Source organism: Akebia trifoliata, chromosome 1 (genome assembly GCF_017979445.1).
Source record: "Akebia trifoliata isolate Shusen 1 chromosome 1, ASM1797944v1, whole genome shotgun sequence".
Lineage (NCBI taxonomy): Eukaryota > Viridiplantae > Streptophyta > Magnoliopsida > Ranunculales > Lardizabalaceae > Akebia > Akebia trifoliata.
The window spans coordinates 29,162,596-29,190,255 of NC_141375.1; the positions used below are offsets into that span (position 1 = coordinate 29,162,596).

At 33.3% G+C, this 27,660-nt stretch overlaps 2 protein-coding genes across 2 annotated transcripts; one reads left to right on the forward strand and one right to left on the reverse strand.

Annotated features, from left to right (window-relative positions):
- The first annotated feature begins 11,598 nt into the window (after positions 1–11,598).
- CYP77B1 (cytochrome P450, family 77, subfamily B, polypeptide 1) lies at positions 11,599–13,397 on the forward strand. The gene has a single exon (XM_086449641.1). It carries the CDS (start codon positions 11,660–11,662, stop codon positions 13,214–13,216), a length of 1,557 nt encoding a protein of 518 aa, XP_086305767.1. The 5' UTR covers positions 11,599–11,659; the 3' UTR covers positions 13,217–13,397.
- Positions 13,398–21,460: 8,063 nt separating this feature from the next.
- LOC147411542 (glutamate receptor 3.4-like) lies at positions 21,461–27,444 on the reverse strand. Its single transcript, XM_086449652.1, has 7 exons — positions 27,173–27,444; positions 26,257–26,571; positions 23,612–24,957; positions 23,107–23,384; positions 22,743–22,774; positions 22,224–22,633; positions 21,461–22,105 (listed from the first exon to the last, which is right to left on the reverse strand). Exons 2-7 carry the CDS (start codon positions 26,567–26,569, stop codon positions 21,686–21,688), a joined length of 2,799 nt encoding a protein of 932 aa, XP_086305778.1. The 5' UTR covers positions 26,570–26,571; positions 27,173–27,444; the 3' UTR covers positions 21,461–21,685.
- Between the last annotated feature and the right edge of the window lie 216 nt (positions 27,445–27,660).

Genomic DNA, 27,660 nt, shown 5'->3' on the forward strand with positions numbered 1-27,660 from the left:
TATTTTGTTATTACGATGAATACTATATTGGCAATTATAGAATTGAAAAGTCAACCGATTGTATGGCTGATGTTCGACGATCCATTCATCGGATCATAATAATTAAGTTTGGCTTTGAAAACTATTCGACATGGCTCAATTTGATTAGTTTGGATAAGACAAGTTTCGTGAAAGTTCAAAAATTATATAAATGATGTTTTTTGGATTTCTTCTCAAAATCCATCATTTTCAACCTCCTCCCTAAAAATTTTGTTCTTGAAACTATAAGGTTGAAGAAAATAAAATTTTGAGGATGAAGGGTAAAATGTTTTTCTATTTGTCCATTTAATTGATTAGTTGATAAACATAAAAAAAAGTCAAATAATTTTATGACTATGGATCGAATGGTGGAAATCATGGGGAACAGATCCTCTTTAGCTCATGGGTTGAGGCTGTGTGACATGATCAAGGTGGTTTCATCCAATTGTTTATGTTTTGGAGCTTATTGATCAAGGTTGTGTCATATATAGGATTGTAGAACAAGAGTTATAGAGGATTTGCTCCTGAGATCATGGGCCTATCATTCATGATCAATGACCTCACTGTGTGTCATTTCGCTTTCCTTGGTGCGACCAATAAATGGATATAGAATTTAATGGCTCAATATGATTCATGTTGTAAATTCCAACGTTTGAAAAATCATTAATGATTATCACACCAAAAAGTTTCCTCTTTTTTGCATTAATTTTGATAAATAATGAGGACCCTACATGGTGCACACCCAACTTGATTAGATAATAATACATTTTGAAATGATTGACAGCATGAGTTGAGTGGGATTTGAAAATTTTGGTACCAAACTTAAATTATTAAAAAAACATGTAGTTTCATTGTATTAGGGTTTGTATAAGGTTAGGCAATAAGATTCCATTTTTAAATAATTAAACCTTACATCCCAACAACTAAGGCACTAAGCATGATTTAATTATGATTACTTGTAAATGAATTTTCACATCTGCATGGATATTTGACAAGTGTAAAGACACAAGAATGAAAATGTGTAGATGCACGATGGGTTCTTGCAAAGCTTCTAGTAGGTCGAAGTTTTGATATATGGGCTTTTTAACCATACTGGAGGATCAATCAAGCCATCCAAGAAATTAGGGCATTTTATATAGTTTGAAGGTAGTGGTTTAGCTTTGATCACATATATGATTGACCATAACTAAGGATCAAGTTTATCAACCCATCATGGTATGAAAACATCTAATTTTAGGGAGCGTTCTAATTTAAACATTGATGTTAAAAATCTCTAAAATCATGTTTATTCCAATAAAATTTTAAAAATTATTTTATTTTATCTTTTTGATGACAAAAGACATGGATTTTGTTGCATGTTCCCCAGGACTTATCCTTAGACAAGACCATGATCTCTAGATTGGGCTAAGCCCATATGCAAACTAGATATATTATTTATTGGGGAATTCAATAATAAAAGCACTTAGGCGTGTCAATAGGTTGGTTTCGATTTGGTTCAAGATATAACCAAAATCAAAACCTAAATAAAATATCAATTTGGTTCTTATCATTTCAATTTCAGATATGAAATCCATAGTGCAAATTAAAATGATTTGATTTGATATGATTAATTATTTTTTTTCTTTTAGTGAAGATTTATAATAGAACTCTGACGATCAAATCAGTATGAATATCAACGGAAAAAAAGATTAGATTAGAGAAAAATATATATCTGTACCTTCAAATGATATCTTATTTATATATAGAATTTTAAATACCTTGTCATGTTTGGGATGCACACAAGTGTTTGTCCAAACGCATGTCAGAATCATACTGAATCTTACTCATCCAAGTGTTGAGTGTGTCGGTATGCATGTCCTGGGCAGGTGAATTATCTCGATAGGTGAATCACTTAGCGATGGGATGACGTTGTCGTGCCGACTAGTGACCTTATCTACTGATGAGCCTGTCCAGTCATTCCTTGGGATGATTCTATCTTACTATTAGTTTTCCAATCACGAGGTTGAGGCCCCTTTGTATCTTAGACCTAGATCCTGATTTGTCAGAGTGGAGAGCACTCATGCCCAGTTTTTGGATAAATTTTTCTCTACTCCCACAAAACCGATATGATGGAACCAAGCCTACAATTGCCTGTCCAATTAAAATAAAAAATAAAAAGAATCAGGTCAAAATATATTTATATTGAAAGCTAAGCCCAACCCAGAAAATTTATCTAAAGGCCTCAAATTTAAGCTGTATGCATCACATCAGACCTAAAATACATCCAAAGACTAGACCCATATTCATTTGGGCCTATAAATCCATTGGACAAGCCTGACTTACTAAAACTTTCGCAAATAGGATTCAAGGAGCCAATAAATGGGCCTGACTTAAATTTGGCATGATAGATATATGGGCTGGGCGTCTGGGTAGCTCAATCCCTCCCAATCTTACCTGCCAATTAGTCATTCTCAATGGTGAAAAATGTTTAATTAATCTATTTTGCCTATAAGTTTAATTAAAGCCCTTCTCAATTAACATATTGATGAAAATAATTGTAAAGATCTCTATGAAGCTGCCGAAGAGTAACTCTTAAATCAAGTGTGTTCTTCAGCATGCATCGGCGAGATTAATATACGTTTTATTTTATATATATATATTAAAAAAAAATCAAAATGAGACGCACTTCACAAAATATAAGTGAAGAAAGAGAATATAAATACTTAACTCTGGTGGGTGATGACAGTGCCTCCCAAAAGGATAATTTAGTCCAAACTTTAAACTCGATATTAAAAGATTCGAAGCACTGATATAATAAAAGATAAAATGATGATTACATTAGCAATATATATATACACAAGTATCTTTATTATGATTTTAAATATTGTTCGAGACCAAGACGACTTGTTTGATACATCTTGTTATCGTCCACCAATAAGATCGATAGACAAATTAAACGTATTGAAAGAGATTTAAAATCATGGTTCATTTGTCTAATTGTTGAACAAGACGACTCAAATATATCGAAAAGCTTGTCTAAGACAACTTGGTCTCATTCATGGCCAAGACGAGACATCAAAACGAGTTTTAAAACCATGATCTTTATTTAAACCTTATAACAATATGATCTATGCTCTACTCTAAATAAAAACATACCATTCAATCTGTGGCTATCCGTTTGTCGGCATATGTATATCTCTGTCATATATATTTATTGTATAGAAAAAATTCAAGTAAACTTGTCAAGTAGGTGAAATTTGAAATTTTTTTTTTTTCCCTTTTTGGTTGATATTGGTGGGGGCATAATGGCTTAAAGCCTCAAATTATCAAGCACATTAAACACAATGTACATTATATATATACATATGGGACCATTATTCCAGAGAAGTTCCAGTGTAGATGGCTGAATCTGGTGACATATCTATTAGCCAATTCAACCGTAACAAGGAAAAAGTTGAATATAATTGTAAAAGAATTGCAATTCAGAATGGTGTCCTGGTCCCATAGCATAAGATATGATGTCTACATGGCACATTTTAGTTAGATATTAAAAACATTGGAGCTCAAAATATTTAATCTCCAACCAAAATGTACGTCAAGTGTCCCCCGTTCCTATTCTATAATAACGGGACTTCTTACCTGATCCTAATTCATTATACGATACTTTTCTAGTCTCAGCCGAGGTAGGATACATTTTACTATGTAATTAGTCATCTAATCCTTCCATCTTCTCAACCTTACCCTCTCTTTCAACTATTGAGGGAATCAATCTGGCAGAAATGTAAAGTTCGATAATAAAAAATTTAGGTTAATTGACATATTTTTTTACTTATCTAACAACTAAAATGCCCAAAATATTTCAAATATATTAAATTAATGATTAAAATTAATAATCTCACTGATCGATAATTTTGTACATTTTTGTCTGTGATTTAAGATTAATATCGTTAATAATAAATAATAAAAAAAAGGCTAAACTATATTAATCAAAATTTCTGTACCACTGTACCTGAGCGCCACGGACAAAGACGAGGTGAAAAAAAATAGTCCCAAGAAGTTTCCCACTCCCGAAACACGCTATGTAGGCTGACACATATCACATGGTAAGGGGCCTATTTACCTAAAGACCATTCATAGCCCAATGGGCTGAGTATGTCAGATCAACATTTCGTACCCTAGCCTTGCAGAAATTTGTCCAGAGTTTTTAATTGGTCCATTTAACTCTCTATTTAATTGTAGGATGTTAGATTGATCATCATGGCATTAGGCATACATGTCTCAGAAAATTTAATTGGTGGTTGGACTCATGTCATCATTCATCAAGGAGTGAGTTTGATGCGAGGACCTGATAGAAAAAACTAGATTAAACCTCAAGAAAGGTCAAAAATTTTCATATTAATAAGACTCGCGATCCAGAACGATGTCTCATTTCGATTCTGAATTTGACACGGCCAGTCCGTTTCAAAATTTTGAAATAACCCTCATTATTATAAGATACACGGCGTTTTTCATTTATTTTACGTCTTTACATTTTTATTAATATGAAAATACTTCTTAAAAATGTCACATATAATCTAAAGGAGGGGGGTTTGTTCAAAATTTTGAAGTCAAAAGCTGTTTGAAAAATATTTGTCTCGTTCCTATAATATAAGATATGGTGTTTACGTTGTAATTTTGATTGGAGAATGGAGATTAAACACATTGGATTGAACACCACGTAAAAATGGCTTGATTAGAAATCTAATTTGTTGTAAACTCTTAGCAAAAGGTGTCACGTAGACACCTTTCCTACAGACACCATTCTGAAACGATCCTGATACTATTAATAAACACAAAAATTTGATGTTTTTAATGAGTTCAGTGCTTATCGGATTTGAACCCAGGTCAGTTGTAGAATATTTTTTAGTAACTCCACAAAAGAATCTTTTAAGTTTGAATGAATTTATAAATAAAAACTACTTGATGGGTTTTTTTTTTATAGTTGTTTGATTTGATAACTTTTCATTATTGATTTTTTATATTTTACTTTTCCAATTAATACTTTTTTGTTTTTTCCTTTATAAATCTAGCCCAAAAAACGAAGGTTATTTTTAAAAGTTGATGTGCAACTAGTAAATCTCTGCCTCAGAATAAATGCTAACAAAAATGGAAAGCACAGCTGACAGAGATGTACCTGGAAGTCAACTGTCTCAAGGGAGTCAATGATATATGGGAAAACTATCAATAACAACTATAAAAAAAAAAAAATTTAATCAAAATTTTCTATTTTTAAAAATAATTAATATAACACACTAAAAAGTAAAAATATAAACAAGGAAAAACAAATTTAAAGTAACTTACCATTCATCTACTTTAAATGTTACCATTGAATGTCATCACCAACTTTGACAATTGTCTTCCTGAGATATTGAAATGAAATTGTTGAAATATTGGAACGAAATTATTGAAATACCCTCGTCTTCTTTCTAAAATTTTTTGTTAATATCTATCGACTTCATCCTCTAATTTATTTGGCAATTATTTTCCGAAAAATTCATGTCCCTCCTCCCTTAATATCAAAACCCATTAATTTGTGGCGAAAATTTGTTTGTATGAGAGACCCCCACTTATTTGATTTTTCGTCACGCTACAAGAATAATTAAGGAGTTAGGTTCTTAACAAAGACGTTGAAAACGAATGTATTTGGATCATTTTTTACTAATTTCTATTTAGTGGTCGGCATGTCAACACATCGTATTCAGGGGTGGAGCTAGTAAAGAGCTAGTGGTGACAAATTGCCCCCACAGAACTCTGAGACACCACTATATTTTCAACTAATTACATGTCCCATTTGTCCCCACTCCCTCCCCTCTCTTCCCATTTGCCCCCACACCCTCCCCTCCCCTTATCTTTCTTTGTCTCGAACCCCATACCCCTATAATAATAGCAGAGTCAGGGGTGACCCCAAAGCTACATTGATCGGCGGTGATTGGTCGAAGTTCCAATAGGTAACCACTCACTTCTCAAGGAACCGTGTGTGAGATTGGAGCATTATATAGCTCTGTCTCGAGCTTCCATCGTTGACCCTTGTCATTAGACCATTATCTATGCATGTATTTTTCACCTGGACTCTCGAATATTTTGCTTCTCGACAAACAATGTTGCTTGCGTTGTAGGAGATGTCCACCCGAAAGAACCGCTCACTAGCTAGGTAGACTCCCCTTTCAATTTTTTGTTGATGACATTACCTCTTGACCGGGCCTTCTCACATACTAATTGGAAATGACCTAAATATCATTTTATTCGACTTCTAATAAAAAACCTCAGAATTTCTCCCTAAAATCATTCATCTTCAAGTCCTTCAATTATACAATTAACTATAATTTGCCCCCCCTACAAGAAAATCTTGGCTGTCCCTGCATGTATTCATGGGATATTCAACAATGAGACTAATTTAAACAGCATCTCAGGCTTCACATCATCTCACGAGATAAATGAAATGATTCCGAAGATGTTTTCAAAATTCTAACCAACTCAATTATGATTTTGTATATTTTGATTAAATTTTTTTTTAATATTTATTTTATAACTAAACATCTTCTAATCGATCTTGTTTTATTAAAAAATATATAATAATTTTCATAAATACTTATACATGAAAGAGACGAGACGTGAAGCGAGATCTAAAATCATACATGTATCATAAGTGATTTTTGTACAAGAAAGTATTTTTGAAAGAGATTTTAAAAGTAACATTAAAAAGTTAAAAAACAAAATGACTAGACTTTCATGAAAATAAGCCTAATCATATTAAGTTTAAATGTACAGTAGGAGACATTTGTGGGACTCCAGATTTTGGTGTAGGATCACTTTTATTCTTCTTCTCTAATTATAATAGTAAAGATGAGGACCATCATCCATTTTCTTTTAAATCGTAATAATCTAACTTACCCACGTGGCATACTCCATCAACATCCCTGATGTGACATTGTTTGAGAATCATTGATCTGCATTCCTCAGGATACATAACTATGCTTTCTCATAAAAATACAGCTCTATATCTCGAGGAGTGTAGATCTACGTTTCCTGAACATGTCACGTCAGGGGTGTCAATTGAGTATGTCACGTGGATAAGTCATATTATCACAATTCTTTTCTTTTTTGTTAAGACCACAAATATTGAAAAGTCATTCTTGGTCCATGTGACACACCTAAACCTAAGAATGAAGAGAGTCGTGATAATACAATTCCTCCACATGGCATAGTCAATCGACTCCTTTGACGTGGGGTGTGCCAGAACCATAGACGTTATGCCTTGTGATATGCAATTGCACATCCCTTACGATTGTGTATCCTGAGACATAAGGTTTATGGTTGTGGCACACCTCACATCAGGGGAGTCAATTGAGTATGCCCGGTGGGAGAGTCATAGCTAGTATCACCACTAATGAAAAATAAACTGTTCAAACGTTGAATAAGGGTGGACAAATGATCTTAATCAATCAAATACGAATTGAAAACTTATCCCAAATGAGAATTTGTTACATCTCAGCTGTTCTTGTAACATCAATAAAAAAGGCCTTGCTATGGTGACTCGAAATAATACTTGAGATTGTTTTATGTTTTGCAGAAATAACTGGAGTCTCGGAGAATATGACATAAATTCCATTGTCTAGCAAAAAACCTTTGATTTCTTTTTTTCCCTATAAAATTTATGACAATAGAACTTAGTTTAGCGTAAAATTCTTCATCACTATCTTCAATTTTGAGAGTCTTTGTCTCCTCCAACCTTCAAATCTCAAATCTCAGTAACAAGGTGGAAATTGTGGAAAGAAGAAGATAATTTATTCTTAGATAAAAATGTCACAGGTTTTTCCACAAATGGTTGAGGACAAAGTTGAAGACGATAAATCTAAAAAAATGTTGGATTGGTTAAAATGAATAATTCTTTTGTTTCATAGAATCCCTATGATTCTTACAATGGTTGAATAATTTTTATAACCTTTTTTTTTTTATAGTAAAGATTTAAAATGAGAGAATTTAATTATATATATTTTTTTAGAGATGCTATTGCACCCTGACTTTTACTCATACAACCCAATTACTTAAATTATATATCAATCCCCATGTAAAGATTAAAACACAAAATTCAAACATTAGTTAGATTTGGCTCAGGTTATTTAATCAACATTGCAAAATATTATAACACTCATTTAAACAATTTCATAAGTTGTTTGCATTTAAACAATTTCATAAGTTGTTTGCAATTAGGATTTGACTTATATAAAATTCTTAACCTAGAAAATTAGAAATCAAAGGGAGAGAGAGAGAGAGATCTACTATTGGCACCCCAACTTTACCTATTACACCCCATTCACTTTTATTTTTATTTTCAGTTGGGGTGTAATACCAGCTCTTTTTTTTTTTTTTTTTTCGGTTCTTTAAAAAATAATCTAGAGTGGACCTCGGTCAAGTAGCACACCATCTATTTGAAAGGAGTCCAACTAGCCTTACTAACTTAGTAAGATTTCAACTCTTACTAAGGGTTGAGCTCACCTTGTGGAATCCGAAAACATGATTTGATTCAACATGGTGGTAGATGAAAATTCTATGAACTTGGAAAAAAAAAAGATTTTTTCACCATTGAATTTTAATTTTAAATTTAGGAGTTTCATGGAAGTATGGTAGCCATCCATTTTCATTTTCAAAACCTTGGATCAAGGCCCCCCAACCCTGTAAAAAAAAAAATTTGAATATTTTCTTTTTATCTGAATTTTTCCATGAAATCTAGAGGGGTTGTGCTGTTAAATTGCCAATGTGTTAATCCATTTGATCTCAAGGATATGTAAGAGTTAAAATCTTACAAAGTTAGTAAAGAAACTATTTTTTTTTTAGTTGGAAACATATACAAAAGATGTCACAAATATTAACCAAAGAGTTGAGGGATGTGCCTAAATAATATTGCATTTAAATTTTTGTTTTTTTCTTAAAAAATTAAAATTAATAAAACGGCACCACTCACTCAATCTAATTTCCAACTTGACTCAAAAAGTCATTTGCAATAATTCAGATATTATGAAATTTTCACTCAAAGATCGAAGAAATCGATCCATTCTAGAATTTAGATCCATAGAAACACAGATGATCGAGCCTTGAAAAATAATAATATTGGAGTGACTTCAAAATTCACAATTTATTGACGTGGATGTGTGTACGGAACCATAAATGCTATCGAGATACTAGTAAAAGGAATCTATGATTCTGTTCACACCTCCACGTCCAACAAGTGTGAATCGATTTAAAGTTTAAAGAATACGAATCATGTGACGGTGTCACAATTCACATTCCTATGACATAGGAACAATGTCTATGTGGCATTTTCTGGAAGGAGTTTAAGACACATTGGACATCTAACCAAGCCATTTCACTAAAGACACGCATCCCAATGTGTTCATTCTCTAATAAACACATGCCATGTAGATACCTTATTTTCTTATATGAACTCGATCCTTACTCAATTTTAAAATTTAAATCACTCCAGTACGACTTTTTGAAAAATTCATTTTTTTTTTACATTTTGCTTTTTTTTAAATCCTGATTTTTTATTTGAATCGTGATAATATGACACCTTGTTAGTAATCTCCCGTTTAATTCACGAATTAATTATTTATTTTTCAATGAAAGTATTATTTTTCAGATTATTGAATTATTTTGAATAATTCACATATTTTAAGTTAAAATAGAATGAAATGTATTTTTTATTTTTACTATTTTTTATACAACTCGATAAAAAAATGCTAATATAATTTGTTGTATGTTGTATGTAACATAAGTTCGTCTTAAAAACAGCCATGCTTCAAAATTTTGGACTCCACATTTTTAAATGAGCAATGTCATTTTCATTTTTAAGAAAAGAGTCATGCGAGAGTGACCTCAAGCTGAAACCTCACATCACACTATATAACCATCACAACTATATCATCACCTTCACCGTTAACATCACTATCACTATCATATTAATGAATTTTTTATTTTCGGATTTTTTAAATGAGACGGATGATACACTTATGTAGCATATGCTGCTATTTTTCCATCTATCTATATTTTGACTGGTATTTGGCAACCTAAAATCAAATAGAATTCAAAAATTTTAGTACCGAATTGCTAACAAGGATTTGACACACTATTTTGTAGACCCTTTTACATGGTAGTTTATAGGACCATAAATCCTTGATCATTGTGTATCCCCAAGCTACAATTTTTTGAGAAGGGAGCGTGCAGAAGGAGTGTCAAATTAATACCAACTTTTTTTTTGAAGGATAATGCTCAAGCGACCTCAAGATTGTACCTCATATAGTACATCCTTACTGTTCTTACACACATCACCAGAAGACACTCTAAACACTCTTACTGTTCTAACACACTTCACGGCAGGATTTGCAATTTGAAGTACAAGCTTGAGATCTCTCCGGAAGGACTCGTTTTTTAGACGTCACTTAGTGACTTTAAAATACTATGCTGATGTGGCATGTGTTGAAATCATAGATCTTTGTTTCTTGGGATACAATTGCAAATATTTATAGAGATGTGAGATGTGCATCAGGAGGCAAAATCTATGATTTAGCACATGCCACATCAGAAGAGTATTTTGAGTAAGTCTCATGAGGGATGAGATTATCACGACTCTTAGATGTTTTTTAATTTCTGTTCCCCTGTCCTTACTAAGTATTTCACCCTTACTAAAGGTCATTGGGCTCACCACTTGCTATCCAAAAGCATGTTTCATGCTTAGGGTTGTTGATGATAAAATTTTATATATTAAATTTTTTTGTTTTTTACTCTAATTTCATTTTTAAGTTTAGGAGTTATGTGAAATTTTGACCGTCGTCTATTTTCAAAATTTTAGATTTAATTTTAAAAAATTATTTTTTATCTGGGTTTTTGATAAACTTAAGAGGATTGTCAGGGTAGAACTGGTAAGGAACTGGTGGAGGCAATTGCTCTCTAACTTTGAGACACATATATATTTTCAACTAATTATATGTTCCATTTGTTCTCACTCCCTCACCTCTCTCCAATTCTCCCCCTCCCCACTTTTCAATTTTTTGTTGATGACATTCCCTTTTGATCAGGTCTTTTCATATATTAATTAGAAATTATCAAAATATCTTTTTCTTCAATTTCTAATAAAAAAAACCTTTGAATTTCTCTTTAAAAACATTCGTCTTCAACTTTTTCAATTATACAACTAATGATAGTTTGCCCCCGCATTATAAGAAAATCTCGGTTCCGCCTCTAAGGGCTGTGGTGTTGAATTTCTGATGCGGTGATTCATTTGATCAAAACGGCTCTTAGTAACACTCAAAACTTACCATGTTAGTAAGGAAAGGGTTTCACTTTCAGTTTTCACTCGTATTATTCTTTTTTAAGTATATTTTTTTACTTTTAAAAAGAAAAAAAGAAAAAGAAAAAAGTACTGATCGGCTGACCAGTGGTAGTCACGTAACAGACCTAATTTTCTTGCTGCAATCATTCAATTTGATTTGTTGGTAGATAGAACCTCATTAACTCTCTCTCTCTCTCTTAGATCTACCGTTCTTTCTATCTATAAATCTATATAACAAACACTTAGTAAGTCCTCATCTGATCACCTCTGTGTCTCTCCCTCTCCTCCTCTTCAACAATGGAATTCTACTTCATCGACCTTCTCATCCTCTCCTTAGCACCTCTTCTTGTCTACCTTTGGTGGCGACGCTGGTCCATCACAGGTGGTGGGCCCAAAAACCTCCCACCAGGCCCACCAGGTTGGCCAATCATAGGCAACCTAGCTCAAGTTCTCCTCCAACGCCGTCCATTTATGTACATCGTTCGTGACTTACGTACCAAATATGGTCCCATCTTCACCATGCAAATGGGACAACGCACACTCATCATCATCACAAGTTCTGATCTCATACATGAAGCTCTTGTCCAAAAAGGTCCAATCTTCGCTAGTCGACCCGCCGATTCACCAACTCGTCTCTTGTTCAGTGTTGGTAAGTGTACCATTAACTCAGCTGAGTACGGTCCTCTCTGGCGTACACTACGACGTAACTTCGTTACTGAACTTGTAAATCCAGCTAGAATCCGACAATGTAGTTGGATTCGTGAGTGGGCTATAGATAACCACTTGAGGAGGCTGAAACAGCAGGTTTCAGAAATAGGGTTTGTTGAAGTTATGAGTAACTGTAGACTCACTATATGTAGCATTCTTATTTGTATCTGTTTCGGCGCAAGGATTTCCGAAACACGAATCAAAGAAATCGAAACTGTTTTAAAGGATATCATGCTCATGTCAACACCAAAACTACCAGATTTCTTACCCATCTTCACACCCTTGTTTCGAACACAATTAAAAGAAGCTAAACAGCTAAGAAAAAAACAGATGGAGTGTTTAGTTCCTCTAATAAGGAGTCGAAGAGCTTTTGTGGAGAATGGAGGAACTAAAGTAAAAGATGATGATGATTCTGAGTCTGAGTCTGAGATGGTGAGTGAACTCGGTGCTGCTTATATTGACTCGTTGTTTCAACTCGAACCTGTTGGTAGAGGTCGACTCGGTGAGGAAGAGTTGGTTTCCTTATGTTCTGAGGTGATGAACGCTGGAACAGATACAAGTGCAACTGCACTTGAGTGGGCCCTATGTCACTTGGTCTTAGATCAAGAAATACAAGAAAAATTATATAAAGAAATTATTAATTGTGTGGGAAAAGAAGGAAAAAATATTATTACAGAAAAAGAAGTCGAGAAAATGAGTTATTTAAGTGCAATTGTGAAGGAGACCTTCAGAAGACACCCACCAAGTCATTTCGTGTTATCGCACGCAGCAACAAAGGAAACAGAGTTAGGTGGTTACACTATACCAGCAGACGCGAGTGTGGAGTTTTACACGGCGTGGTTAACAGAGGATCCAAGCGTGTGGAAGGATCCGTTTGAGTTTAGACCGGAACGGTTCATAGAAGGTGATGGGGTTGATGTGGATGTGACCGGTTCGAGAGAGTTGAAGATGATGCCGTTTGGTGCAGGGAGGAGGATTTGTCCAGCAATGACACTTGGGACTTTGCACGTGCACTTGTTGCTCGCACGTATGGTGCATGCGTTTAAGTGGGTGGCTGTGGAAGACGCGCCTCCTGATCCAACAGAGACGTTTGCATTTACCATGGTGATGAAGAATCCACTCAAGGCTGTTATCATCCCTAGGTGAACTGTATTTGTTTCCATCTTTATCAATATTAATTAATTAGTTTGACAGATTTCTCGTACGTGAGATAGTTTTTTTATTTTTATTTTTTATTTTAAAGGAAGAAATAGATGAGATAGTTAATAGATGTGAGACGCCTCCGTATCTCTGTAGGGTGACTTTATGTATCAAAAGTATCATACTATTAAATAAAATGTGGCTGTTTGATTGTGTTACCAAAAGTATCATATTATTAAATAAAATATGAAAAATGCTGAAATGGTACAAACGGAGATAAAAAGTGACACAAATGAAGAGGTGTCGTGCATATTACCATACATGTTTTGTGATGCACACATAACCGTAGATACATTTTACTCATATCTCGTGAAAAACTATGTACGGTAATATGCACAGCACCACCTCATTGTGTCACCCTAGCATGATTCATAAAATATCTATCATTTAGAAAATTTCTATCGTTGCGTCTGGTGAATATATTTGATATGCCCTTTGACCAAGGTTTTTTATGAGTTAAATATTCTCATCTTCAATCTCTTGCCAAAACCCTCAAACTTTTAGTATCTTGTGCAACAGAATCAACGAGACTAACAACTAATGCAGTTATGGTGAGCTGGTGTGTGTAAAGCTTTGTATTGAGGGGCTGGACGGCCTACCCCCCTCAATCATATACAACTGACTAGTCAACTCTTGCAAATCCTTGTAAACAAGGGTTGATGTAATTGAGGAAGCAAGAACGTAAGTTGGCTATTAAGGAGAGAACGGAGTGGCTCATGTTAGATTGGAGAGATCATCCTACTTATCTTGACGTTTACAATTTTTTTTTTTTTTAAATATGTAGAATTTGAGCGTTTTATTTATGTGCTAGAATTTGTCCGTGCCAATAAAAAGACATCATCTTTCAGGTTGAAGAGCTAAAAGAGGAAATATAGAAAATAAAATTGAAAGGTGTATTATTGAAAAAGAGAATAAGATGGTATCATAAAAAAAAAATTGACCAAAAAGCATTCCAAATATTAACTAAAAAGTAGTGTTGTGAAATATTAACCACGTGTCATGTTTCTTGGAGGGTTCCTCCAAAATTGTGGACCACAATTCAAAGACTAATATATAAAAATAGATGTGTATTCTTAGAAAGGGGTAGAAGAAGCAATAAAGTTGGAAGGAGATTAAATTCCTATAAAATTAAAGAGGAAAAATAACTTATAAGATATAATTAGTATTATCTTATTTTATTAAGAGTCTGGATCGTATGTACCCATGGTGGAGGTTCGAAACTAGGTGTAGAGCCAAATAAGGACAAGTGAAATTCTTGAAAATAAAAATAAAAATCAGTAATTAACCCTTATATTTTGCTTGGTCGTATTTGAGGTGCTTCCAATATGTTTTAAATTAATGACACATAGCCCCACTGAACTTTAAAATGAGAGATATTTAAACTAGTCTTACTAATGTAGTAAGATTTCAAATCATATTAAGGATCGTTGAGCTAATCTTCTGATGTCCAAAAGCATGATCTGATGCTAAAGGGTTGGTACAGGGCATAATTCTATGAACTTCGAAAAAAAATTATTTTTTCACAGTTGAATTTTAATTTTAAATTTGGGACTTTCATGGAAGTTTGGTATCCATCCATTTTCAAAAGCTTAAATCAATCCCAACTAAAACATTTTTTTTTCCTTTTTAGATATGAGAGTTTCCATGAAATCTAGAGGCTTGCGATGTTGGATTGCCAATGTTGTAATGCATTTGAGCTAAACAACCCTTAGCGAGATTTAAAATCTTACCAAGTTATTATGAAAAGTGTTTTTCAGATCTATATGTCGCGGTTTTATTACAAAAACTCCCTTGGAGTTTTTACAATTCAAAGAGAACCTTACATTATCAAGTTTATTACTTTACACACCATGGAGTAGGATCAACATCATTTCAAAAGATTAAATATCTTAATTACCCTCGACTCTTTAAATTAGTATTTATTACATCTTCTCTCATCCCAATGTTTATTCTCTTCTAAAACGTATATAAAGAGAAAAAAAAAGTTAACTATTTTAATTTTAAATTTGAGTTTGAGTTTTATCATGAAAACTTGGAGGTTGTGGACTAGTGGTGCATTGTGAATTGGGCCCATGTGGGCCCAATAATGATTTTTTGAGGGAGAATCGATGTTGAAAGCAAAGAGAAGGATATAATGGATATTGCCTTCAAAAATTGAGGGTCCTACTCCAAGGTTTGTAAAGTAACGAACTTGGAAAAATAACACTTATCCCCCATTGACTAAAACTCCTGGTTCTGTCCCTGATTTGAAACTCTCTTTCAACACCTCAACACATGCCATGCAAATCACAATCCAAGGAAATTTTGAAAAAGAAAGATTTTAGGCATAAATTCCTTGAATTGTGGCATTTGTTGAGGTCCACCCTAGGTGCAAATGATGTGGACTCTTTTATTAAATCAATTAGAATTTGTCCATGCCTACGACAATGACATACTCTTTTGAGTTATGGGGGTAAAAGAAATTTTTTTTGGAAGGATGCTATTATTATTTTTTGAGATTTAGGGGTTAAAAAGAAAAAAACAAGGGAGAGTGACTTTGAAGTACTCTTTATTGAGAATATGTACTAAATAGTCCCCTGATAAAGAATACAAATCATTTAAGTCCCACTTAATAAAACATTAGTCTACTAAGGATCTTTTGAAGATTTTTTTTAAGAAAATACCTGAAATACCCTTTAACAATTTTACAATGTGTTTGATCTAAAAATATAGGGAGTTGATTAAAATATTCGATCAATTTATTTAGTTATTAATATTTCTATAAAAAATAAAAACTAAATATTTTATTTATTAAAAACTAAATTCAATATAATTTTATTTGACACATTTGCGTATACTTATTAATTTTTTAGTTGAATCAATTCGATGAACACTCAAGTCAGGTTTTAAAGTTATGTTTTTAATTATTTATATACTTTAATAAAATTAATATTCATAAACCAAATCAGTTTGATGATGATCATCCTCATCTCCGTCATCATCATTGGCGTAGTCATCATTATCATCTATGTGTTTTAAAGATTATTAGTTTTGATTAAAGAAATAAGTTTTTTTTTTTTAATTTATCTAAAAGAGATGACCATAGTTAAAGGGTCATGTCATTAATTATAAAACATAGGAGTTGCTCAAACATGTTTTTTTAAACTTCAAAAATCATTGAAAGAGTAATTATGATATTTTCTCTTTAAATTTATTTTAAGACTAATATTTGATAAATTGAGTATTAAAGAGTCCATATTTTTTTTAAAGGGATTTTTTTGTACATATTTTCAAAAAATAGGTCTTTGTAGTAATTATCCCAAAAAATAATAAAGTTGGAAATGTATTATTAAGAAAGAGAGTTGCTATTTAAATCCTAACTTTTTCTTATTACACTTCAATTTCTCAAATTATCTATCACACCCCAATTAAAGATTTGATCACACTCTTCAAACATTACAAAGATTTGTCTCAAATTATAATATCAACATTCCAAAACATTATATCAATTGTTCAAAAGAAAATAAAAAATTAGTACTTATTTACAATTATAATTGGGCTCATATAAAATCCTAAACTAAAAGAATAAAAATCTAGAAAAAAAAAATAATAAGAGAGCTTTTATTGGCATTCCAACTTGTGCTTATTCTCAATCATTCATTTATTTTCTTTATTTTTAATTGGGGTGCGTGTAATAAGTAAGAGTTGAGAGTGCCAATAATAACTGTATTTAAGAAAGGGGAAAAAAAAGTCAATAAAATTAAAAGGGTAATATTCAAAAAGGGAAATTTTTTGTAAAAGTTTTAAAAAGGTTACAATGACAAATATGTGTGAAACAATAAACTAATTAGACAATTTTATAAATTCATTAAATTTAAGTGATGACATAATTCACAATTTATATTCTCTAAAATTGGAAAATTATCCTAAATGGTAGTACCATCATAAATTGACAGCCACAATTTTTTAGCCTTTTGAAAATAATGAAAGTTATTACCACCATAATTGCTTTAAAATTGAATAAAAAATGTGGACTTCTTATGATTTGTTTATCTTTTTTTTTTCTAAAAGGTAGACGGATTAAATGAGAACGAAAAAAGAAGAGAAGTATATATAAAATGTGATTGCTATTATTATTCCCACATTTTCTATTATAAGAAACGGATCAGATTTTTATTGGACGGATTGATACTAAGTTACTCCGAAAATTGATCAGATCATTAAAATGCAATTCGAATCCGATCTAAAAATCCAAGTTATTGATCCAAATCCAATTTTACAGATTAGATTGGATAATAAACGGATCATTGCTAGTCCTACTCTCACGGTTTGAATGTCCTACATACCAAACACCAAGTCGGACTTTGAATTTTTAATAGAACCCTCTTCGCAACATGGCATGTGATACTCCACGTGTAATTCAAAGTTTTTCCTCAAACATCATGTTCTGATTGCGGAATTTTGACATTTGAGTATTGATATTTTCACATTTGATTTCAAATAAATGGATTTAATTATCTTTGTAAAAAAAAAAAAAACATTTGTATCATTTTATTACTTTAAAATAGGTGCGCAACTTAGTTCAGTTTGAGGTCAATTGGAATCGAATTGACATAAGTCGGTTCTACTAATAAGAACTAGAACTGAACCAAATTCCATTGGAATCACACCAACCCAAACTAAATTAAAGTCAGTTTGGTTTAGTTCAATTCGACTGATTGCCAATATTTTATAAATTATAAGTAATATTTTTAATGAAAAAACAAACATAAAATTTCATACAATAAATCACAAATCTATCTATAAAAAAAAAAGCATTAGTTTATTCGTAAAATATCACTAATCTATACCCTAACTCCTAAAATAATTCATAATAATTATTACATACATATCTATATATATATATATATATATATATATATATATAGAGAGAGAGAGAGAGAGAGAGAGAGATTCGGTTCTCGATTTGTTTCGATTCTATACAAGCTTGATTCAAAAACCGAACCAAATTGATTAGTTCTCCATTTTCGTAATTTGGAGCCGAACCGCAACTTATTCCAAACCACCCCAAAGCTATTGGTTTGGTTCTATTCTCGATTTGAACACAACCAAGTTGCACCCCTACTTTAAAATCAAACAACCTGTCTGTCTGTACTGATGTCACGTGATAGTCTCAAATGTTATCAAGCTTGGGTTAAAATATGGGTACTTTGGATATATTTTGATGAATTTTTGATGCACCCTTTAACCATGGTATTCTACAAGAGACTAACAAAAATGACTGAAACAGTCTCATCTTCAACTTCTTGCTGAAAACCCTTTGATTTTTTTTTTTCCGAAACCTCTTTTTTCCATCTTGTGTTTTGGATATAAGATCTCCACTTGTTTTATGTACTGTTTGATTTGTTGCTTGATCTTTTTTCTATTTTTAAAATCAATGATAAGAAAATAATTAAACTCTGGATGACTTTTCTAAAGAAGTTAGGGACTGATGACAATGAATTTTGAGAAAATAAATAAATAAATCAAATGGGAATTTGATTTGGACTATAGAATCTGTGGACTTTCTCATTATTGGAGTCTAAAGTCTGTCACATTGTTTGATTCAAATTGAGATTATAATTTGAGGACAAACCTTTTGTAAAGTTCGGGAAGTGTGTTTATTTTTAATTGGGGTGTGATAAATAATTTAAGAAATTGGGTTGCAATAAGTTAAAGTTTGGGGTGTTAATAGCAATTCTCTTTTTTGTATTAATTGAAATATAATAAGTAAATATTGGAGTGCCAATAGCAGTTCTTGAAGGCTTTTTTTAAAAAACTCTCGGTTGGAGTTGCTCTTAATAATGCATGGATTATGCACTTCTGTTTTTAGGTAAAAGGTGTTTATTTTTTTAAGGAGAGTTGCCAAACAAAATTTAAAACATCGGATACAATAAGACATGAGATGTCCCTAGACTTTGGATTCCCAAACAGTTAGAATAAAAGTGGGGTCTAAAAAATGTGAGGCCAAACTTATGTTACCCATGGTTTTAAAACTCATCCGAGACTGAGACGTATCGTCTAAGTTAATTCGGTATTGAAGTTGAATGAGACCAACTTACAAGTCTCTTTTTTGACCAAGATTTAATACCTCGCATTGAATTTTTTGATTTTTTGAATAAGACATCTCAAACGTTTCGGAAAACTCATCTGAGACGACTTGATATTGGGCTTAGACGAGATGTGAAACCGAGTTTTAAGACCATGATGTTACCAGAAGCATGAGTTGACTCAATTTAGATTCAGATCGTGATTCGCCCACTATGTGAAAATTGAAAATTTCTACAAGAAAATTGGACAGGCCAAGGCCTATGAATTTTAGAAATCAAAAGTTGATAGCCTAGATTCGAAGGCTTAGAGTCATCAAATTTCTCTCATATTTCATTAATTTGACAGTTTTGATCCGTCAAAAGAAAAAATTCAACGATGAAAATTTTGACATCATAATCCGTCAAATTTTACAAAATTCAACAGCCTTGAACGGTCAAATATGAGTTTTTTTCACATTTTGGCCAATCAAGAAAGAATCTGATTTGTAGGGGTAGACAAAAATGAGGGTATTTGAAGGTTGAAGTGATGAATAGGGTAAAAAACATATTGAAGATGGTAGATTTTGAAAAAGAAATAATCTGATATTTTTTTTGAGGATGAAGATGAGTGTTTTTTATCATTTTTAATTAATCTATTAATAAAGACAAAGGTAAAGTGTTAAATTATCAATTTGAATATTAAGGGAGATATATTAAATATTATCAATTTGTGGAGCATGTAAAAATAAATGTACAATGATCAGGTTGGTTAAATTCGCTGCATCTCACCAACCACGAGCGAACCGTACTGCAAATTGGCTCAATTTGAATCGATTCATGGTTTAGTACCTTGTCAGTGAACTTAGGTAACCTTGGGCCAAACTTCAAACAACTTCCCTCACCTCTCGGGAGTGGATCCTCTGTGGTATGTTTTCCTTGCAGTGGCATTTGATGGTTGAGTCTCTCCCCATGCTCACTTAACATGACTCGCTCGGCTCAAAAGTTATCTTAAAAAAATAGTAAAATTAACTTAAATAAAGTTACTATTATGATTGATATATCATGGATGAGAGTCTTTCTTTTTCGGAAATGATAAAACAAATTGGCAACGTGGTTACACTAAATAGGAAAGTTGTCTTGAATAGAGTTGTACCATTGTGGTTGACAATCTATTATTCTTCTTTGGAATCAATAAAACAAATTGCCAAACAACATGATTAAGCCAAAAAAAAAAATGATCTTTCCTTATTTAAACATGTCGACCACTTCCTAGTTATCCAAACATTTAAGAAAGCCAACTCATGTTGACATTTGGCAATATTTTACATTGTAACTAACAAGCGAAAGCGAGTTTGAACCCACATTGTCGTATCGACACTCATGTACCTTACCTAGACCTTGATTTACTAAATATCGACGACTAATCTTGCTTCCCTAGCAAATAAAAAATGTCATTTTCTATTATTAGTTGAGAGTTCCAACCTTGGAGCCTACTAACCATATGTATGTTTCATATCAAACATCACGACCTAGTTGGATGTTTCATATGGATGTTTTCCACATGTGATTTCAAATTATTCTTTTAGTAGTTGTAATCTACTGTGCTTTTTGAGCTTGCGCCTTAAGAAGCAAATCAGAATTACCGATAGTGGATTAATCTCCCTCTCCTTCTCCTCCACAGACATAGACAATGTGCCAAACCACATAAATCGTATGTTTTTTATAAATCTTATGTTTTTTTTATGATTGTTTGATATTTCATCATTTTTACTCTGGTTATGCTTCCACACAACAATACTCGATCCAATGTCTATCATCTTTTTTACTCTTGTTATGCTTCTGCACAACAATCCTCAATTCAATGTCTATCAGCAGCTCTATATGATGATCCTTCATCCCTGTTAAATATATATTTCTATTTGATTAATTAAAATCTATAATCATGAATAAATTCAGATGCCAACCATGTATCTCATAGCTTGAGGACCGATTAAGAAGACTAGATAGGCATTAAGGAAAACATCGGAGACAATCACCAAAGTATCATTGACGATTATGTTAGACAGTCAAGTATGATAAACTAGCTATAAAATAAAAAATAAAAAAATCAAATCAATTAAATTGTGTAAACCACATTTTAAACGTTTTGAGTGTAATCGGCAAGTACCCCACTTAAAAACCATCCCATTTCAGCAATTAAGAACACCAATTATATAACTGTCTTCATCTTTAGAAGCTTTTTCTCCTTGAAAAAAATTAGATAATTGTATATAGTACTAGTGATACATATGAAGTCAAGAATTCTTTCATTCTTGTGTTGAAACTATATGAATAAACTGTTACATTCAATCTACCCATCTGACCTTTCTTAAGAAGCTGAACTGGACTGACCATCTTGGTCTTGTTCACTATGACTTGTTTTTTTCATGAGCTTGTTTCTAGTCTCCGTTTCTTTCTTATCCACAAAATCTATTATGTTCTTAAAGCTAGTAGTCTTTTCCAGTTTGACCCCCTCGTCGTCCTCCCCAGGGCTATACCTGCAAAACTGACTTAGCACCCTAATAGCAAATACAAGAAGAGAGAGGAAGCATGCAACACCACATATGAGGAAGAGACCCCAAAAGCATTTCAAAGAGAGACGGTTCGATTCAATTTCTTGATTGGCTTGAGTGGAGCACCCTGTGCGTGACAACCATTTATCGTGGATCTTCTGTAGATTACCGTTTTCTGATAGTTGAAGTATGGCGGTTGATAGGTCGACCACAAGAGGAGAGTCCCTCGGGAAAGCCTGTTAAGTATCAAAGAAATTGAATATCAGGACATTTTACATACAATGGCCGTTGTAACAAATTTCAAAATTCAAAAAATAAAAATAAAAAATTATGGAAGTATTTTGAAAGACTTACAAATCCCCATCCACTTTTCTTGAACTCTTGCCCTACAGTCTTGAACTTGCACTTAGTGTTGGACATGAAGACCTCAATGTAAGGAAGTTCTTCTACGATGGCAGCAACCCCACCAGCTCTTGGTCCAAGCTGAAGGGCCTTTGCATAATCATCCTCACTTTTAAGGATTACAATCCTGGATTCTGCGATGTTGAGCTCTTCGATCAAATAATTCCTTGAAAATGACCCATCCTGAACCCCGATTGGTTCATTACTCGAAATCAAGCTGTCGATCCCTTCAACATGCGATGAGAGTTGCTGCACCGTGAGGATAGATGTCAAACTAGCCGTGTAGCTTGAGTTGATAATTAATACTACAAAAAGCCATATGATCAGCACCAAACGTCCAAGGGTGCTCACAGTGTTCTCTCCTGCATTGAGTCCAATAGCCCTGTGGGCATTTAGAGCTCGGACTTTGGGCCACAGAAAATAGGAAATTAACATATAGAAAGAGATTTTGATGAAACAATATTTACTCACTGTGTGAAAAAAACATCGTTGAAAAGCTAAACCTGCAAGATTAAGAGTAACAGTGGGTGAAATGTTGTACCACATTAAAAAAATCAAAATTGCAGAAAATCTTGACAAAAACTGGAGAATTAAAAAAATAAAAATAAAAACACCTTTGGAAATAGAAGTTTAGATCTTCTGGAAAGAATGTTCTAAGTCATCGTGAAACAAATCACAAAATACAAATACCATAGAAAGGAATCAAAGTAACACGACTTAAAAGGAATCGTGATCAAATACCTTTGATAAAGAGGACAAAGGAATCATAAGTGTGTGTGTGTGTGTGTGTGTGGGAGGGGGGGGGGTGGTTCTAGGAGAGCTGGGAAATACTAACCAGAAAACTGTAATAAGTTGTTTCCTTGGTGGGCCGCGAAATTCAGTGTTAGTCCGATGCTCAAGAATCCAAACAACGGTTCCCACAAAGAGAAAGAAAGCACCAGTGACACACCACATTTGTATGGTAAATGGTTTTAGGAAAGACCAAGCACTTGATTTTATCTCTCTAACAGGTGCAACTACAACAAGGCCTGATCCAATGTAAGGCTGAGTAAAATCAACCATCCTCGTCCTATTGGTAACAATAGCTATGTCCCCAACTGCTGCATCGAATTTCTGAAAAAAGAAAAAAAAATGCAAATTAAGATGCTTACAAGAAATTAAACTCTCAACACAAAGATTTAACAGCAAAGGTATTTCATTCTCTTGGATGGTGTTGGTGATTATCCTAGTCTAGTGGTCAAGTTATCTAATCAGCTTGATTTATGATTTAATAGATATCCGTGAATCTGTCCTAGATGTACCCCAATTTTAAATTAAAATTCATAAGGCAGAGTACTCACATTTTCAGCAACCATTTGCACTATTTCATCGCCACTGGGGTTTCTCAAGCCATCTCCAAACGGAACATAAGTGAGTGGAACAGCATACTGCAACAAATCCACAGCAGCTTCGAACACATCTATACAAAACCCACTTACCCCATTTGGGTTGTTATCTTTTGCCACAAAATCCTTAAAAGTAAATCTATTAGGAACCCCAATTCGTAAAGGCTTTCCATTGTTGGGAAACACCCAACCGCGTGGCTTTGTCGTAGTATCACCTGGCCATATCACACTAGAAAGCTGCTGACTACTTGTAGAAGTGTTTGGAGGCTTCTTATATAAAATTTCTGGAGCAATAACTGATAGGCCAGAATAATTAGACCAGTACCCGATCCTGCGGCCCCCATTACCACCAATGTTAATTATATCGTAGGCCGGATGAATCAAATTCCTCTCCCCATCAAACTGAATTTGACCAGACAAACCCGTAAAGTTGGTCGTAGTTAGTTTCTGAAGTAACGTTTGGCCTCCTTCAAAGATACGAAGTGTGGCCAAGTGTAGTGTGCTGCCTTTCGGGTCACGCAATCTGGGATCATTAGTAAAGGAAATATTTCCTCCTTCATTCAAGAATTCATCAAGAGCACGGGCAACTAACCAAACAGAATCGTAAGCATAGAGACCATAAGAATTCAAGTTTGAGCTAACTTTCCCTTCCCGCTGTAAGTTACTCCACCGAGACATAAAACCTTTTTTGAGATTGGAATCCGGAGTGTAATGGCGAAGTGCAACGACTCCTTGTAAGAGATTCATTGTGTCAGGGTTCTGTGACACGGACGAATCTAAAACGGACGGGAGCCAATCTGTTGCGATCCAGACATAGCCACCGGTCATCATCCCGAGATTCTTTGCAACAGAGAAAACTGTTAGACCAGAGTCCGGATTTACATGTACGACATAAACCCGAGATTCCATCAGATTTACTTCTACTAATAAGTCATTAATCGTGCTACTGTTGGCCCCGGGAGGGAAGGCGGCCTTGTAAGAGATCTTAGAACGTTTCTTTGCTAAGGCATCACCAAGCACAGATATCCCACTTCTTCCATAATCATCATCCACAAAGATGGCAATCACTTCTTTCCATCCATAATGTTCAAGCAAATCAGCTATACCATACATCTGGAAATAGTCACTTTGTGTTGTGCGGAGGAAATAAGGGTACTGAAGTGCGGCAAGAGTGGGGTCTGTTGCAGCAAATGATAGAAGTGGCACATGAAGTTCATTAACAACATGAGAGATCACATGAGCAATTCCAGAGGATTGCGGACCTATGACCGCAACAACATCTTTCTCCATCAGTTGTAAAGCTGTAAACGAAGCCAAATGTCAAGCCCAAGATTGGGATTTAAATAAAGAGAAGCATTACAAATAAAGATGATATGCATTCAAACTAGATGTAACAAAATTCAGACTAATTTGTGTTTGGACCACAATATTTAACAAAATTCAGGTTTATCTCATAATTATAAAGGGTTCCGTGCCTCAGAAGATTCCATGCATTAAATAACAAACCTCAAATGTGTTTTCTGCTCCAACATTCAGATTCTTACATGGCAATGTGGATTACATTGGAAGCAAACTAACAGTTTCGTTGCATGCATATGGAATTGTTGAATTTTTTAATTAGAAAATCAATGTTTATTTTTATTGGATGAAAGTAACATAATAAGTTACATTCTAACCATGGGATCATTACCTAAGAAGTTATATAACTTCTTTTATCTTCCAACGTCTTCTTGTTTGGGACGTCTTTTTCAAACCAATGTGTTGGTTCATTTTTTGCCTATTGGCACCCCAATTTTTAACACCTCTTTGAAACAATGGGAACTCCTTATTATTTATTAGAGTTAATCAAAGGAGATCATATAATATATTTCGTTTAAATTGTTCTCTTTGTTATTATTTGTGAGATATATTAAAAAGAGAGTACCGAATATTTTCGGGTTCGCCATAAACAGAGATTGGAGTGCTACCCTCTCTGTTATAGATCATTGTATCCTGGGAGACAAACGTCTACGAACTGTTGGCACTGGAACAGGGGTGAAATCTGTCTTAAGAACATTATGTTCAACGCGAAGTCTTGATCTTAATTTGCTTCTACAAACTGATAAGTTCTTTTAATTTTATATATTTTTAATTTTCTCTCATAATATTTATTTTGGAATCATCTTAACTTTTCATTTAATTCTGTACTTGATTTATATTCTTACTAAAACTGATTTGCACTCAACAGGAATGAGAAGAATGTGTACCAAGACAATGAAATTTTAACACAATCAACTAAAAGAACAAAAAAAATGCAATCGAGATCCAAAATCCATATTATTATAGATAAGTTAAAGATCATCCAAAAGTTGAAAATTGGGCCTAAATGATGTTGCAGAAACAATGTAATTTCTACTTTCATTTTGGGTGGTGAGTTGGATACAATTTCATAATCTCAGAATTTCAAACCTTCAAATGTCACCAAAAAGAAGAACATGTTGATCAAATCTCCCATATTAATAAAGCAACGGAAACCGATATTGAAAGCTCACATAATTTCTATTATAATTGAGAGGCAATTGAAGCACTACATGAATTCAATTAGGAGCAAGACGACAGACCTTCTATAGTTCCGACAAATCCACTGCAATTTGTATCCTGCATAAAGACATTCAGTCTGGTCCCTGCAAGAATGCTTGGATCGGAATTTACATCATCAACTGCAGCATTGATTGCTGGAATTGCTACTCTTCCAATGATCGAATAGAGAGTAAACAGAGAGCCCACATTCACGACACTCGGCTTTGACGATGGAAAGCTAGCATTTCTAGTCTGACCCTTCACTTCTGTGAGAACCAACATACATAAAAGCAACAATAGAAGCCATCTCACCACAAATGCTCGGTCGGATGCGATTGCCAGACTGACCTCCATAACTGAAAAAAAAAAACGTCATCCCAGATTAACTCAGAATGATCCCTAAATTTCAAAAACCCACATCAGAAATCTTCATTAATATGGAGAAAAACAATTCCAAATTATCAGATTGTGTTACAATACAAACAAATCAGGAATTTCGACCAGTTCTATGCATCATTCCCACATTGTTCCTAAAACTTTTTAGTTACCCACTTCAGAAACAAACACTAAGATGCAGAAGAAGATCACTCAACAAGAGAAACAGATGAACATGGATCAAGAACAACACATTCTGGATAATTTTTTTCAACATTCACCAACATAGGTCCTAGATTTTAGAGACCCAAATCCTAAATCAGCGCCAAGAATCAAAAGAAAATAAATTTCAACATGTATTGAACAAACAAAATTTTGATCTTTAGATTTCCTAAATTTCAGACAACCATGTTGGGTATGTGTAAATTAAAACAAAATTAAATATTTAGAAAAATATAAACAAACAAGTTGAAGAACCCATATATACCAATGCATTAACAATAACCCAAAAGGCCAAAATCACAGAATAAATAATAAATTAATAAATTAATAACTAATTTAACGGCATAATGGAAAGATTACCCGAAGGACCACCTTCACATAAACCTTGCAGAGTTCAGGACATTAGCTCAAGAACACTCATCTCCTTACCAAACACACTAGCCAAAGATAGAGAATCTCTAATAGTCTTGTACTCTCCGTAAAGAAAAAGAACGATTGTTTGCATTTTTATGCCCTCCACACAAGCATTATACACGAGTAATTACTACTCACATATTATGAAATAATTATCTAAAAACCTTACTTTTTCAACTTTGAAATAAAATCTCTTTTGACAAAACTATTTCCTTTAAAAGATGAGATCACCCCTCAATTTGAAACCATTTGAGTAACAAATATTAATGGGATAATTATAATGCAGATAATGTTGAATACACATTGTCCAACATCATTAAAATTTTATTTATTTAAAATATTAAATCATACTTTTAGTTTTTTTATCATCATTTTCTTTTTCTTCACCATCTTGCTTTAAAACATACAAAGGGAGCAATTAGCAACATGATTAT

Bases quoted from the DNA above. Each gene is read 5' to 3' on its own strand.
- CYP77B1 (XM_086449641.1), top strand. From the start codon at position 11,660: ATGGAATTCTACTTCATCGACCTTCTCATCCTCTCCTTAGCACCTCTT.
- LOC147411542 (XM_086449652.1), bottom strand. From the start codon at position 26,569: ATGGAGGTCAGTCTGGCAATCGCATCCGACCGAGCATTTGTGGTGAGA. The intron at 22,634-22,742 runs GTGAGTAAATAT...GACTCAATGCAG, and splicing joins AACGATGTTTTTTTCACACA to GAGAGAACACTGTGAGCACC. The intron at 22,106-22,223 runs GTAAGTCTTTCA...GATACTTAACAG, and splicing joins AGAAAAGTGGATGGGGATTT to GCTTTCCCGAGGGACTCTCC.